Below are 16,984 nucleotides of genomic sequence, written 5' to 3'. Positions count from 1 at the left end.
TATATATATATATATATATATATATATATACTTTTCTGACCATTTGAAAATTGTAGGTAGACATCATGAAACTTCACCACTAAATACTTCAGTATGTGTCTCCTAAGAACAAGGCCATTCTCCTATGTGACCACAATACAATTATCCTACTCAGGAACTTAAACTTGATGCAGTACAATATCTAACATTCTGTATATATTAAAATTTCCCCAACTGTCCCAATAACATCTTTATAAATCTCCAATTTAAAGGGGATTTAAAAATTGTTTGTCATGTTCAACATAAATGTCTTCTCCATTTTCCCTACAAGATCATCAAAAATGACTACATTTCTTGTTAATATTTTTATGCCAGTAATTTATTTGGGGGAACTTGTAGATGTCTCATGTCCAGATTGGTAGGGGGTGAAAACAGAAACAATAGCAGCTGCCAGAGGAGAGGTTGGTTGAAGCTGGCTACAACTGAAGTAACAATTTGGAGGAAAGGAACTTCGTAGAGACAGTAACAGATTTAAAACCACTGTTCTGTTCCTGGCGTGCTGCCCCTTTCCTTCTGACCCTATGATTTAAACCTGTCCTCTAGTCTTTTGTATGTGATAAGTCTCTTACGCTGCTTGTTTCCCAGATCCTACCTACCGTGATATAAAAGCTTGTTCTCATGGTCTTTTTTAAAAAAAATAGATTTTATTTTTTAGTGCAGTTTTATACTTACAGAAAAATTGAGAAAATAGTACAGAGATATCCCATATATCCTCTCACCCCTACACACGATTTCTCTTATTATTAACATATTACATTAGTATAAGACATTTCCTACAATTAATGAACCAATATTTTCTGATTATTATTAATAAAGTCCATACTTTATTTAGACTTCCATGGTTGTTGTTTTTTTTTTTTAAATCTTTTCACCACGCTGCACAGCATGTGGGATCTTACTCCCTGACCCGGATCGAACCTGCACCCCCTTCATTGGAAGGACAAGGTCTTAACCACTGGACCGCTAGGGAAGTCTCTAGACTTCCTTGGTTTTTAACTGAATGTCCTTCTGTTCCAAGATCCCATCCAGGATATGAAATTACATTTAGTTGTTATTTCTCCTTAGGCTCCTTAGACGATGCCAGATTTTCAGACTTTTCTTGTTTTTGATGTCCTTGACAGTTTTTCTCTCCTAGGTCTTTTGATAATTTAATCTCCATACATTGCTGGGCAGAGTGCCACAACAAATATTATTTTGAATTAAGTATTATCTCTGCTAATGGGTGAAAGTCAGATCTTGTTTGAAGTAACCGCATGATAAGGATGATAGTTATTTCAGTAGCCTTGTTTGTGTATAGGTCATATTGTGACTACTTACTGATTAAATATGGGCTATAGAGTTCACAGCATTCATTGGGTGGAACAATCTTCTTTGGGTGGATTGAGTCCATGAAGCTCCAGGCACAAAGGTCAACTGAGAGAGCAGAACCAATCAGAAGGTGCCTTTTCCTCTGGAACCCTATGTTCTTACAGACTCCACATGGCAAATGGTCTATGCTTTTCCCTTTATCTTTACAAGCATCTTGGGGTAATTTGGCTTGAGACATATGAACTATCATTTACCAAACAAGTATTTCCGTTGTCCTTTGTTTTTTATTTTTTTCAAATTAAAGTATAATTTACATATAATGATAAGCACAGCTCTTATGTGTACAGTTCAAAATGTTTTGACAAATGCATACACCTGCGTAATCCATCAAGCTAGGGAGCGTGTTCATCACTGCAGAAGGTTATCTCGTGTCCTTTTCAAGTCAATGCCTGCCCTTGAATCCCCAGAGGCAGCTACTGGTTCAATTTCTTTCACCATAGATTAGGTTTGCCTGTTCTAGGACTTCACATAAATGGAATCATACAGTTTACACTCTTTTGTGTCTGGTTTCTTTAGCTTAGCATAATGTTTTTGAGATTCATTCATGTTTTGTGTCTATCAAAAGTTTATTCCATTTTATTGCTGAGTAGAATTCATTATATTGTATCAATATACCACAATTTCTTTTTTTTTTTAATTAATTGATTAATTAATTTATTTTTATGGCTGTGTTGGGTCTTCGTTTCTGTGCAAGGGCTTTCTCTAGTTGTGGCAAGCGGGGGCCACTCTTCATCGCGGTGCGCGGGCCTCTCACTATCGTGGCCTCTCTTGTTGTGGAGCACAGGCTCCAGACGCACAGGCTCAGTAATCGTGGCTCACGGGCCTAGTTGCTCCGCGGCACGTGGGATCTTCCCAGACCAGGGCTCAAACCCACGTCCCCTGCATTGGCAGGCAGATTCTCAACCACTGCGCCACCAGGGAAGCCCCACAATTTCTTTATCTACTCTTGTATGGATGGAAATTTGTTTTTTCTGATTTTTGGCTGTTATGAATGAAGTTGTTATGAATATTTATGTATGGGTCTTTTTTGTGGACTTACGTTTCTTAGGATTTTTTTTTTTGGCCACACCGTGTGGCTTTCGGGGTCTTAGTTCCCTGACCAGGGATTGAACCCAGGCCCTGGCAGTGAAAGCACCAAGTCCTAACCACTGGACCACCAGGGAACTCCCAACTAATGTTTCTCTTGAGTATGGAATATCTGGGTCACATGGTTGGTGTATGTTTAATGTTTTAAGAAATTGTCAAACCATCTCCCAAAGTGGTTGTACCATTTTATAGTCTGTATTAGTTTTCTATTGTTGCTTAATAATATTGCCACAAACTTAACAGCCTAAAGCAACACACATTTATTATCTCCCTGTTTCCATGGGTCAGGAACAACTTAGCTTATCCTTTGTGAGGCTGCAATCAAGGTGTTGAACAAGACTGCTTTCTCATATGGAGGCTCACCTGGGAAAGGATCTGCTTCCAGACTCATGTGGTTGTTGGCAGAATTCATGTCCTTTGGATGTCCTTTTGGAGGGCTCTAATTTCTTGCTGGCTGTCGGCTGGAGGTTGCCCTCAGTTTCTAGAGGCTGCTTGTAGTTCCTTACCACGTGGGGTTCCTTAAATGGCCAGCTGCTTCCTCAAAGCCAGCAAAGGAGCAAGAGACCCCAGCAAGATGAGTGGTACAATCTTATAAAATGTAATCATGTAATCAAATACATTTACTCACGTACATCCCATCTCCTTTGCTACATTCTATTGCCATATTCTATTACAAGTTCCACCATATTCAAGGGGAGGGGAGCACATAGGGCATGAATACTAAGGGGCAGGGATCAAAGAGGGCCATCTTAAGAATGTGTGTACTACATTCTCCCACCATAAATGAATGAGAGTTTTGGTTGCTAAACATCCATACCATCATCTGGTGTTGCCATCTTTTTAATTTTAGGCACTTTAGTTGTTGTAGAGTATGTCACTGTGGTTTTAATTTGCATTTCCCTAATGTCTAATGATACTAAACATTTCTCCATGTGCTATTGGCCACTCACATATCTTTCTTTGGGAAATGTCTTTTCATGTATTTTGCCCATTTAAAAAATTGTGTTGTTTGTCTTTTTATTATTGAGTTAGAGGAGTTCTTTATATATTCTGTTCATAAAGATTTTCACAAATAGTACTGAAATGACTGCGTATTTATATGGAAAAAAATGGGCCATAACTCCCACATCACACTGTATATAAAAATTAACCTAATTGATATTTATAGACTATTACAGTCAACAACTGCAGAATATACATCTTTTCAAAGGCACATAGAACATTCACCAAGATAGACCACAGATTGGGCCATAAAACAAGAGTGAATAAATCTCAAATGACTGAAATCAGACAGAGTATGTTTTCTGAGCTTAGCAGATTGAAATTAGAGATCAATACAAAAACTCTGGAAAATTCTCAATTATTTTTGTGTATTTGTTTTATCAATTCCTGTGAAAGAAGTACTATTATCGCTAACTATAATTAAGGATTTGTCTACTACTCCCTTTAGTTCTGTCAATTCTTGCATCATGAATTTGAAGCTATATTTGACATATGCATATTTAAAACTATTGTATCTTCTTGAGTGACCCTTTTATCAACATGAAATGTCCTTTTCATCTCTGGTAAAACTCCTTGTTCTGAAGCCTACTTTCTTTTATATTAAAATAGGCACTCTAACTTTCTTATGATTAAAGTTTTCATGGCATGTTTATGTCCATCACTTTAACCTAGTTGTGTCTTCATATTTAAAGTAAATCTCTTGTAAAAAGCATATCGTCATGTCTTCCTTTTTTATCCAGCCTGACATTTGCTGCTTTTTAATTAGAGTGTATTTGTATTTTAGTTATGCCTTTTTTTCATTTTTTGGAGATTGGTTGCTCTAGTGATTATAATATGCAACTCTGATGAACTAATATTATAAAACTTTACATATAATGTAAGAATCTCACAACAGTGATTGTATATATTTTTAAATTAAAAACTATAGTTTTTTCTTATTATAAAACACAATACATGGAATTGTACAAATCTAAACTTACCGTATAAAAATAAAGTGAATGAGGATACAAAGCCCGGAGATAAACCCCTGCACCTATGGCCAACTAATCTATGACAATGGAGGCAAGGATATACAGTGGAGAAAAGACAGTCTCTTCAATAAGTGGTGCTGGGAAAACTGGACAACAACATGTCAAAGAATGAAATTAGAACACTCCCTAACATCATACACAAAAATAAACTCAAAATGGATTTGAGACCTAAATGTAAGACCGGACACTATAAAACCCTTAGAGGAAAACATAAGAAGAACACTCTTTGACATAAATCACAGCAAGATCCTTTTTGACCCACCTCCTAGAGTAATGGAAATAAAAACAAAAATAAACAAATGGCACCTAATGAAACTTAAAAGCTTTTGCACAGCAAAGGAAACCATAAACAAGACAAAAAGACAACCATAAGAATGGGAGAAGATATTTGCAAACAAATCAACGGACAAAGGATTAATCTCCAAAATATAAAAATAGCTCATGCAGCTCAATATCAAAAAACAAACAACCCAATCAAAAAATGGGCAGAAGACCTAAGTAGACATATCTCCAAAGAAGACATACAGATGGCCAAGAGGCACGTGAAAAGCTGCTCAACATCACTAACTATTAGAGAAATGCAAATCAAAACTACAATGAGGTATCACCTCACACGTTAGAATGGGCATCATCAGAAAATCTGAAAACAATAAATGCTGGAGAGGGTGTGGAGAAAAGGGAACCCTCTTGCACTGTTGGTGGGAATGTAAATTGATACAGTTACTATGGAGAACAGTATGGAGGTTCCTTAGGAAACTAAAAATAGAATTACCATATGACCCAGCAATCCCACTACTGGGCATATACCTAGAGAAAACCATAATTCAAAAAGACACATGCACCCCAATGTTCATTGCAGCACTATTTACAATAGCCAGCTCGTGGAAGCAACCTAAATGTCCATCTACAGATTAATGGATAAAGAAGTTGTGGTACATATATACAATGGAATGTTGCTCAGCCATAAAAAGGAACAAAACTGGGTCATTTGTAGAGACACGGATGGACTTAGAGACTGTCATACAGAGTGAAGTAAGTCAGAAAGAGAAAAACAAGTATCGTATATCAACACATATATGTGGAATCTAGAAAAATGGTACAGATGAACTGGCTTACAAGGCAGAAATAGAGACATAGATGTAGAGAACAAACATATGGATAGCAAGGGGGGAAAAGGGGGTGGGTGGGATGAATTGGGAGATTGGGATTGACATATATACACTAATATGTATAAAATGGATAACTAATAAAAACCTGCTGTATAAAAAAAATAAATAAAATTAAATTAAAAAATAAAATAAAATAAAATACATAACTAATGAGAACCTGCTGTATAGCACAGGGAACTCCTGTACAGTAGAAACTAACACAACATTGTAAAACAAGTATACCCCAATAAAAATAATAATAATAATAAAGTGAATGAAGAGAAATAACCTCTGTCTGCACATTGTTGTTCATCCTCTGAGACCTTTTCCTACATGTATATGCACTTCATTGCTCCTCCTATGAACTTGACGTCAGTAGGTAGTATATACAACTAATTTCTCAGTCTTATGAGAGCATCTTTCGAAAGACAATATAAATAACTCTAATCTCAGAACAAACTTCTGGGAAGAAGAAGACAAAGAATTTATCTGCTATATCCCCTTGTCAAACCTTTTCTTCTCAGACATTAAATCTCCCACATTTCTGGGTTGTGCATGTGTAGGTACTGCCTGGTCCTGCAGCATCTCATGCCTCACTGCCAAAAGAAAAACTCCAGGAGAGGATGGGAGATATATCGTCTGGGTATAAGGTGAGCCACCATCAGGCTGTGCTCATGTGAAGTCTGTTGCCATAGCAGTATACCCCACAGGAGTTGGTTGCCAGTGTTGCCTGGGACAAACCAAGTGGCTAATGGCCCTGCAGCCAGTGAGGCCAAGAGCATCTGATTTTAGTATAAGTGTTGCTGAGGCAAGCACAAGAGCATCTGAGTACATAAGCAGTGTTTGATAAAATATATCTCTTGCACCACTCATTTTCATTCATGCCTTCCCATTATATTCACCCCCATACTATAAGAAGGGCATCAGTTTTTGTGAGAAGCTCATGCCCTCACTTCTTTCCTACGGGGGAAGGAACAAGTCCATTTTGTCACAGAGTCCTATTCAAGATGGTGTCCAGCCACAATCTCTGAAAAGACTTAAGGCAAGAAGGTTGAGTCAAGCTAAACCCCCTGCTGATAAAGATAGCACCAAGGATGATAATCTTCATCTGTCTCTCCTCTACCCTTTTGTACCCTCATGTCAGTCAATCACTGGCTAAGGTTTGTTGGGGGTCGGGGAGTATAGATTTCATAGATGAGGCAACTCCTGTTTGGTTGGGGACAATTCTCAGTCAACACTCACATTAGCTGGGGGATGAGTGTGCCAGTAGATTCAAGCAAAGCACCAACAGCATCCATCCACTACAAGGGGCTAATTCTATCTCCACTCTTTATTTCTTGCACCTTTATATTTTAGTTGTTGGGGGCCACAGCACCATATATTAGCTGTTGGTTTGTTGCTTATATTGTATTTTGTAGGGCAGTGCCCAACCACGCACTAAGTCTGGAGTGTTTTGTTATGCAACAAGATCTAACAAATACAGATGAGTCACACAGCAAGACCATAGGGTCCCGTGGTCGTGTGTTCATTGTTTCTCTTCTTTTGTCATAAAATGGATCCTTTGATCTGAGCCATTGTTGTGAGAGAAATCATGTCAATATATCAGGCTTCCATAAATTCTTGAGTCGTGGTGCTGGCAGAGGCACTGAGGGCAAGGAAGGCAAATTCATAACCAGATTAGGTACTAGTTCTGATAAGGATTAATCACTGCCTCCTCTAAGGTAGAAGGGGTCCAATGTAACCAATCTGCCATCAAGTGGCTGACTGGTCTTCTCAAAGAGTAATGCCATATCAAAGGCTCAGTTTTGGTCTCTGCAAATAGCAAGCTGGGAATTCTAGCTAGATCAGAATTGGTGAGGAGTGCATATTTTTGGACCCATGCAAGACTTTCATCCTTGCCACCATGACCTCTCTATCATGGGATCTTTTTGCTAGTTGATGCCACAAGACAAGTCATCTTGTTCACCTGGTGCCTGAGAACCTCTTCTGTGATAGATGCTCTCTGGTGAAAATTAACACGAGACACAAAGATATAAACACTTTATCCTCACTCCCTTGGATCCATCCATATTCTGCTTTCCAGACCAAACTGTCCCTAATATTCTAATCATTTTTTTCCAGGTTCTGACCAACTCGCCAAGCCATTCATCTCTGCCCAGAAGTTCATGTATATCCACATTTCAGGCCACTTCTTCCTCTTAAGGAGTAATCAAGGGTACTGTTCACAAGTCTGCCCAAGGGAGGATTTCTCATCTTCACTGTACTTTGGGGCATTAAGCAGTGCATGTAAACTAGGTCCAAGATCTTTCCTCCTCCATCAGTTGGTCTTAGAGAACCCGCTTAGGCCAAAGGACTGAACTGAGGGAGAGGTTTGTGATATAAGAGTTAGGATTATTTGTTCACATAACTTACTCATGCCTTCTTGGTCTCTGCTTGGGCCTGATCCTGAATGTACCGTATCCATTGTACCACAGATTGATGCTGCGCCTGCCAGACCTTATAATTCAGTGGATCATAATAAGCTCATGATGAGCTATTCCCACTGCTTAGGCACTTGGTCTCCCATTCAGTCTGCATTTGGGCCCAGGAGCAAAAACAGAGCTGATTTTTCAAATAGAGAGTAATTCTCTGTTGTAGAAGACATTGCCTTGCTCCAGAAACTTAGGGCTATAACTGATACTAGGGCTTGCCAGAGACTCTATACATCACTTATTCACCACAAATACCTCTCATCCCATTGGATCTGCTAGATTATACAGCTCAAGTAGCAGGGCATCTTGCACTGCAGCCTGGACCTGATCTAGAGATGTCTCTGGGCACCCACTAGCAATTATAAGTCATCTGATGAATGGGTTGCAGTTATATTCCCAGAGACAGTATATGCCGCCCTCGAACTCCAAAGAGGTCCGCAAAGTGATGAGTCTTTCTCTTAATGGTAAGAGGTGGGAGGTGCAACAACTTGTTCTTTACATTAAAGGTGATATTCCTAGCATTCCCACACCATTGGAATCCTAAAAACTTCATTGATGTGGCAAGCTCTTGGATTACCTTAGAGTCTATCTTGTGTTCTGCAACATGCATGTGTTTTACTAGGCCATTTAGACTGTGCTATTCAAAGTGCAGTCTACAGACTGGTGCTGGATGGTAAACTCTTGGTTACTGGCTCATGGTGAGATAAATTGAGAAATTTGAAATTCTAGGTTTAGAGCCTTTTATAGCAATTTGACATGGCTGTGACCTCCAAGAACATGATCAGAAGACTCATCTTATTGAACAGGGTACAGATCATCTTGGTTACAGTCAAACTCATGTGGTGATTAGCATGTGCAGTAAGTTATGTACCGGGCAAGTTCAGTAATTTCCAAAAGTACTACTTTAAGCATATTGAAAACAAACAAACAAACAAACGGGTCCTTCACCACAGATAGCTTAAGAGGCATTGATCTAGATTATTTGCCCCTTCATGCTCACCAGGACAGAGGACAGAGTTAAAATAGCTCTGAGGCTAGAAAGTAAATGTGTACTCCTCTCCTTTCTATACAAAGGCAAAGTGGTTTTGATCCTTCCTACTGATGGAACTCAGGAAAATCACATTTACCAATCAATACCTCTATACCAAATGCCAAAGTCCATGTTGATCTGCTCTAGTGAAGATACCACATGAAGCATGGCAACTTCTAATGGGGCTATCAACTGGTCAAGTTTATGGTAGTCTACTGTCATCTGCCATGATCCCATTTTTGCAGGGGTCAGACAGAAGAATTGGTTGAATGAGGATATAATGGAAATCATAATCTCTCCATCCTTTAAATCTTTGATAGTGATGTAAGTCTTCACAGTTCTTTCTAAGATGCTGTCCTCCTTCTAAATTACTCTCCTGGCTTGGGGGTATAAGTGCCAGTTTCAGGGACCTCTACATGGCCCATCCTAAATAATGGCTAGTACTCCACAGGTCAGGGAACTGATGTGAGGATTTTGCCACTTGTTAAGAGTTATCTGTCCTAATTATACATTCAGTGACTTAACCACAGAATGTGTTCATAGACCTACTGGACCTACTATAAGTTGGAGTTGAGCCAAAATTCCATTGGTCCCGATTCTAACTGGAGAATCAGGATGGTATCGTGTTAGCTCAGATGCTGTATCTAACAGTTCTTGAAGACTCTGGGCATTTCTTTTTTTCCAGTGCATAGTTACACTGGCAAATGGCTGCAAGTCCCTTTGGAGAGCCACTTGCTTCAGGAGTCACTGCATGATTTACAGGCAAGAGAAGAGATGATGTTTCTACCAGCCAGAGGGTTCAGGGCACTGGTGGGTTCGAGCTGGCTCATATCAACTCTCAGGAGCCAACTGTGTACATCTCTTCTCAACTCTGTTTAGTGACATTATGTTGGTAGCTTGAAATTGATTAAGTTGAGAGTGTTTATTCAACAGAAATTGGCAAATGCTACAAATATGGCCCTTCCCTGCATCCCCCTCCTGAGAGCCAGTTGCTAAATCTTTTCCAGTGTCCCACAGGGAAGAATTGGGGGATTCAGTATTCTCAGGGTCACCCACTCAAATGTCCCATTCCTAGGTCTTAGCTGTCTTTTTCCTTTCAGGGACTAAATGTGGACATAGGAGACCCTTCAAGTCTATGCATTTAGTTGCTTTTTCAGCTCTGCTGCCCTTATAATCAGGTCCCAGGCCTGATTCTTAGTATAGTTTGCTTTAGGCTATAGGAAATCAGTCTTTTAAAAAACTGCCAATAGAGGCCCTCTCACTTTCTCAGGGTGCCTTAAGGTGACAGTTGGCTGCCCTGAGGTATCATTTTCTTTTGCAAGGTTTACAATTCCACCAACAGAATCCATTCTATCCTATTATCCCCATACTGTTCAAGCACCACAGCTATCACACGTTCCAGTGCCCCACTGTCTGTGTGCACTGCACCCCAATGGGCCACAGGGGAAAAGCTTAGTAGTTATGATATCACTGTATGGTCCTACTTACCATACCCTGGGTCTTTATCACCACAAAATCAGTGAGGAACTCAACTCCAATATCCCATCCCGATCGTCTGCAGGACACTCCTGATGCCACATCTTTTAGCTTGGGTTCTCTAGAAAATAGAGCCTGAGGTCAATTTGAGAGAAACAGGAGAGAAGACAAAGGGGAGTGGGCAGGGAAGGAGGGGAAACTAATATAATACTATAGTACTAAACTAGCTACCCTTTGGTATCAAGCCCAACTGACTGCTCAGTGTTCTGGGTACATGCCAGGCATGGGGGCACCCTAGTCAGCAGAACAGACATAGATCTACCCTCACGGACAGACCTGGCTTTATAGGCACGTGAGCCGTGCAGTTCTATAACACTCCATGTTAGACGGGCCTCGCGCTTGGTTTAGTGTTCTGCTGTCACCATCTTGAAAGTCTCAATAACTTTTGAACAAGAGGCTCTGCATTTTCATTTCCACTGGGCCCCGCAAATTATGTTGTCTGATCCTGCTAATATAAATTACAGTTTAGTAGGGAAATCAATCATATTCTCTCTCCTCATGAGTGTGAACTGATGGCATGGAGAGTAGGTCATTGTGGCAGGAGAACAGTACAAAGAGATGAAGAATAACAACATTCACATTGCCTGCTGTTGGATGGATGACAAGATACATGAATGCAGCAGCAGGGATTCTTTTTCTTTTTTTTTTTTTCTTTTTCACTTTTTCCCCCTAAACTAATCATAAACCCTGAATAATTCAGGTAAACTGAGTAGGTCTCTGTTTCCTGAAACCAGAAAGAATTTAAGAACACACATATGGGAGGTGATTTAAATCATGGGAATGAAATAGAGCAAGAAGAGAAGAGAGTTGAAGATCTTCTAGGCCAGTGCTATCTCACACTATCTGTGAAGGAACGAACTTTCCCTTCTTTTCCAATTTTTCATGAAAAATAAACTTCTGGAAAATAAAATTTTAAAAAGTACTAGAAAAATGAAATGAAAACAAAAAAGGCACACCAAACACAAGCTCACGCTTTAAGTATTTTAAACAGACATAAAATTACATTTCAAAAAACAGAATTAAAACAAAAAATAACATAGGATAAAAGAAAAAAGTACAGAAACTGCATTTTGTTCACTGCAAGTGTACATATAGGTGATTAATATAGAGAATTGCTAATACACTCTTAATTTTCTATCATTCCATGGTCATAACAACTAAACAAAAGGTTGGTAATGAACTGGCAATTTCTCGTATTAAATACTATGACAGTATTTAATATTTTAAGTTTGTCAATATTTAAAGTTTTTAACATGACAAATGAATGTGCTTCTTGCTTGTTAAATCCTCTAATCTAGGTTGGATTGCTGACAATGCCACTAGCAGGAGATAATGTATATCTAAACTGTTTCTATGTTGTATTTGAGAACACTAATAGCAGAGAAATCAGTCTCTCAAAGGTATGTTTAAGGTATGTTTAAGGGAATGGAAAAAGAGATTTTATTTCATTTATTTATTTATTTTGGCCATGCAGCTTGCGGGATCTTAGTTCCCCAACCAGGGATGGACCCGGGCCCCAGCAGTGAAAGCGCCGAGTCCTAACCACTGGACTGCCAGAGAATTCCCTGGAAGAAGAGATTTTAAAACAATTTCTGCAAGCTCAGATATTCACTTTTAATTTTTATCTCAAATGAAGCAAATGATGCTTTATTTTCAAAATTCATCTTCAATTCTTCATCAGTAGCCCATTCCAAAGATTTATCCTATTAAGTTATAGTTACATTTAAATTATCTTTCAATGAAAGAAATGGATTCTGGATCCATGAATTCCCTACGTGTGTTTATTTTCATGGAAAATAAAAATTCAAAATGTTTTATCACATTCATAGTTAGTTTCTTTATATTTTATATGTAAATGCCATTGAAATTTGATGGCTTTATTGCTTCATTAGTCAGTTCATGATTTTAGTACTTTACTATGACTTATGGCTGTGAGCTCAGTAGATGGGGGATTATTTCTGAGTAAAATTCGTACAAACACTCAGATCTTTAACTCTTGGAATCACTTCTCTGGTTATTATTTGGTTTACTACTATTATTACTAACCCACTACTGATGTGCCTTTTCTTGATGAAACAGGACAGTGAGGCTTATTTCACCACCTACAATTTAGGGTTAAAAACAAATGACACAAATTTTACTTCCCAAGTTTAGTTATGAATTTCAAAAAACGGGCTTGATTAAAAATTAAAATGACTGTAAAAATAACAAAGTTATAAAAGTAAACAAATATTTACATTTTCACAGATTTGTATTCACTTTTGGGTTACAGTTGACAAACTAACCTTAAAAATTTCACTCCTTCACTAATGTGGTCCTACGGCACATGACAAGGACACAATCATGCCACTGACCTGCAACTCACCACGCAGGTTGGAGAACATCTGAACCACTCTACACTCTGTTTAATGAGGGGCGTCCAATGATCACGTGCTTGGATATTGCTGAAATGTGAAACTCCTATAAATGCTGCTAAGCATTTACTCTTAACCTCTGTACTTACCTCCTTGTGGACTAAACACGAGCAGTTTACAGACCGGCACTGGTCCAAGGACCACACTTTGAATAGCACTGCTGGGAGAGCTAGTGGAGGAGCTTATGAAGTAACAGGAGAGAGGAGGTGAACAAGGAGATCATGGATTTGTGGAAGACTAGGGAAGTTTTAAGAAAGAGGAAGTGCTTAACTGTGTTAACTGCAAGAAAGGTCAAGTAGGTCGAGGACCAAAAAGAAGCCATGAGTTGACAATTAGGACACTGGTGACCTTTGAAAGAGTGGCTTCAGTGGAGTGCTGGTGGTGGCAGCCAAAGAGAGGCAGCACTAGTAGTCTTAGGAGTTGGGAGAGTGAGGGCACAAGTGGGGACTACCCTTTCAAGAAGCTAGATGGGAAAGAAACGGAAACAGTGTGGTAGCCTACAAAAAAAGTCGAAGGAAGACTTCTTAGACTAGGGGAGACTAAAAAAAAATTCTGATATCATTGAAGGGGCCTCAAACTGAAGAGAGTTCTATCTCCAGGTAGAAAATCTAAGAAAGATTTTTTTTTTTTTTGTCTTACAGTAATCTTACAAGTACTATGCGGGTAGAGGAAGATCAGGGGAAACTTCTTCGAAGAATCTGCAGAATTTCTAACACTTCTTTGGTGGTGCAACAGAAAGCTGTGGGGGAATATAAGGATGTTGATTGACTCAGTTCCTTCTGAGTTTGGTATGAGGACTTTATAGTAGGGAACATAGTTAAAGTAATCCATGGTAAAGATACACATCCTTTTGTAAATTGAGAAATCTCTCTTGAGCTATCATAATTATAGTATACCCAGGTGTTGATAAGTTGGGTTTAATAAAGCAAGTCATATGAAGAGAGTTTACTTCAGTTCCTAGAACTTTCCTCTGCTTTCCTTCCCTCCCCAGTTTTAGCAAACAAGCATTTACTGTGTGCCCAACACCGTGCTAGGTACTAAGGGCAACCTCAGTAATTGGTGTCTATCCTGAAGGGGTTCACTGGAGCAATATTATCAGTTATGATGCTTTTTGGTGGAAACAACTGAAAACCCCAGCTCTGTTAAGGTCACCTCCAGGGTTGGTCAAATCAGAGGCTCGGTTATGTCACCAAGGACCCAGATTTTCTGATTTTCCTGCTGTGCCATCCTTAGTATTTCTGCCTCATCCTCAGGTCAGCTTGTCTTAAGTCACAATGGCTGCAGCAACTGCAAGTGTCACATCCTCCAAATAGTTAAGGGGTAGAAGAACTATGTCATCCTTGTATCTCTTTTCAGCAGGCTCCCAGCAGACTCTATTTGATCTTGCAAAGACCAAAACTGGATCCTGTGCTCCTGATTACCCTAATCCTGGGCAAGGTGAGTGGAATTACCACTGTGATGGTATGTGCTCTCTGTAGCCGGGCCTGGGCATGGACCCTACCACCAGATAAACTTTTAGTCCCCGAGAGAGGGTTTCTGAACTTAGGCAGAACCAGCTGTTGAGCAGGCCAACGACTGCCACCCGTTTTTCACATTCTGGCATATACCATGGCATACACAGAAAGTGATAATCCATTGTACGACACACAGGGATAAACCCAAGAGCTATGACTTGCCTGAGGCTGCTGCCTCAGCCTTGCTCAGCTGTTCCAAGGATGGGGGCGGGGGCGGTTCACACCAGAGCACAGCTGTATTTTATTCACAGCACCTCAGTTGGGAGGCTCCGAATCGGCAACCCACAGCATCTGCCAATGAGAGAAAAACATGTACTCAAACTAGGCAATCTATTATTATAAGTAAATACCAAGAGACAAGAGACAGTTTCTAAGCCAATGTTTGATGGTGGTAGTTCCAGCAAACTCTTCTCTGATGTCTTTGTGCCTTTGCACATGCTGTTTCCCTCTCTTGGTGTTTTCTTTAACACGATGTAATGATAAGTAGAGTCAAATATATCTGGGTTCAAATCCTCTACCACCTGTAAACCCATCTAACATTGTTCAAAATAAAGTAACGCCTGTCAAGGGCCACTATCAAGTCTCTTTCAGACACCCAAGGACTGGAAAATTACTGAAGACAACAAGTCTATTCTCAGAAAAAACACATCCTATAGAAGCACAGCCAGCCTGGTGATAACTGTGGACCAGAATAGATATCAACCTATCCCCTCTTTCTTGCATCTTGCCCTTTAAGACTTAGTAAAAGACTCAAACGCCCAACCTTCAGGGCCAACGCGACTCTATGCGTTTGGCCCCTTTCCTCCCTAGGAAAGAGAATAAAAACTAACTTTTCTTCCCCTGTTAATATTTCGGTCACTTTTTTCACAACCCGCGTCGGCTCACCTAGCATCACCCACCAGCTCTGTAATATTGGGCAAATTAACTCCTCCGAGCCTGTTTTCCCAGCTGGAAAGTGTAATAGGACTACGACTCATTTTAAAGGGTTGTCTCTGAGTATTAAGTAGGACAATTATGTAAAGTGGCCAGAACAATCCCTTGTACACAAAGTCCTCCTTAAATGTTAGGTCCGTCGGGCAAACTTCTATTCAAATGCCACTGCTCCTCTGAAGCTGTCCCTTAGACTTTTCGAGGGTGCTTCCTGATTTTACACCCCTGTTAAATCATTTAGCACCCTATCATCAGTTCTTTGCCCACCCCCTTCCCCAAAAGAACTCCAAAAGGCCAGTCACTGTCCCATACTTGGTGTCTCCTAAGAGTTGGCAAAATTCAGCTCCTAAGAGGTGTTCCAGAAGTTTTTGTTTTTGTTTCGTACGACTTCGCTTAACGGATTGGGCGGTAGGACTGCGGGCGAGAGGGAGGGCGCCGCCCACGGAGCCGAGGGGCGTGCCCGCCCCGGGTGCGCTCGCTAGATACTCCCGGCGGGGCCTCCGCCGTAGCTCCGGATCCACTCGCAGATAGTGATGGGGCCTGCGCTCGCCCACCAGGCTGGGTAGCGCCCCGTTACCGGAACCCACGCCTGGAGGGGCGAGTTTCGGGAAGAGACAGGTTCAGACGGCTGCGGCTGCCTCTGGGCGGGCGCCTGGGCCCAGGCCGGGGCTCCCCTCTCGACCGCGCCCCCGCCCCGCGCATCGCCCGACACCCCAGTGCTCTCCCGACTCCGGCGGGCCCGGGAGCCTCGCGGACGTGACGCCGCTGGCGGAAGTGACGTTTTCCCGCGGTTGGACGCGGCGCTCGGTTGCCGGGCGGGGGAGGGCTCGTCCGGTTTTTCTCAGGGGACGTTCAAATTATTTTTGTAACGGGAGTCGGCAGAGGACGGGGCGTGCCCGACGTGCGCGCGTCCTCCCTCCCCGGCCCTCCTCCAGCGTCCGCCGGCGCCTGCCCTGCGAGGGCGTCATGCCGCCCAAAACCCCCCGTAGAGCAGCAGCCGCCGCCGCCGCCGCCGCGGAGCCCCCGCCGCCGCCCCCGCCGCCCCCGCCGCCCCCTCCTGAGGAGGACCCCGAGCAGGACAGTGGCCCCGAGGACCTGCCTCTGGCCAGGTGAGCGAGCCGAGCCGCCGCGCGCGGGCGGCGCGCAGGAAGGGCGCCCCGAGGGTGCGTCGGCGGGCGCCGCGGCGTCTAGGCGGGGGCGCGTCTCCGCCGGGGGCCAGGTCCCGGCGGGAGTAGGGACCCTCCCGGTGCCCCACCGCCGCGGAGCGCCCGGAGGAGGCTGACAGGAGTCTGGGTTCGGGAGCGAGGGGAGGGCGGCCGGGAGGGGTCTCGGCTCCAGCTTGACAGGTGTCGGGCGGGTGGGGCTCGGGTCGCTGAGCGAAGTGACAGGTGCCGCCTTTCCTCCGCGAGACTGGA

The 16,984-nt window shown here is 41.8% G+C and overlaps 1 protein-coding gene and 1 long non-coding RNA gene across 6 annotated transcripts in view; one reads left to right on the top strand and one right to left on the bottom strand.

Moving 5' to 3' along the window:
- Positions 1 to 2,729: 2,729 nt before the first annotated feature.
- On the bottom strand, positions 2,730 to 16,311 carry LOC137752221 (uncharacterized). Of its 2 annotated transcripts, none has more exons than XR_011071093.1 (4): positions 15,882 to 16,311; positions 14,802 to 14,930; positions 10,664 to 10,772; positions 2,730 to 3,031 (listed from the first exon to the last, which is right to left on the bottom strand). It is a non-coding gene; the product is annotated as an uncharacterized lncRNA (long non-coding RNA). The 2 variants fall into 2 exon arrangements; XR_011071094.1 differs by having other exon boundaries at positions 2,730 to 3,027.
- RB1 (RB transcriptional corepressor 1) overlaps positions 16,230 to 16,984 on the top strand; it is a 131,313-nt gene continuing 130,558 nt past the window's right edge. For all 4 annotated transcript variants that reach the window (XR_011071092.1, XM_068526980.1, XM_068526981.1 and 1 more), the window contains exon 1: positions 16,230 to 16,678. Coding sequence is in view for 3 of the 4 variants with exons in the window: in XM_068526980.1 (XP_068383081.1) it covers positions 16,536 to 16,678 (143 nt within the window). In the remaining variant the exon portion in view is untranslated. The remainder of the gene's footprint in view (positions 16,679 to 16,984) is intronic.

This window comes from Eschrichtius robustus, chromosome 18, assembly GCF_028021215.1.
Source record: "Eschrichtius robustus isolate mEscRob2 chromosome 18, mEscRob2.pri, whole genome shotgun sequence".
In the NCBI taxonomy this organism is placed as follows: domain Eukaryota; kingdom Metazoa; phylum Chordata; class Mammalia; order Artiodactyla; family Eschrichtiidae; genus Eschrichtius; species Eschrichtius robustus.
Note: the sequence above shows the minus strand (reverse complement) of the source record. Positions and strands in the feature narration are given on the sequence as shown.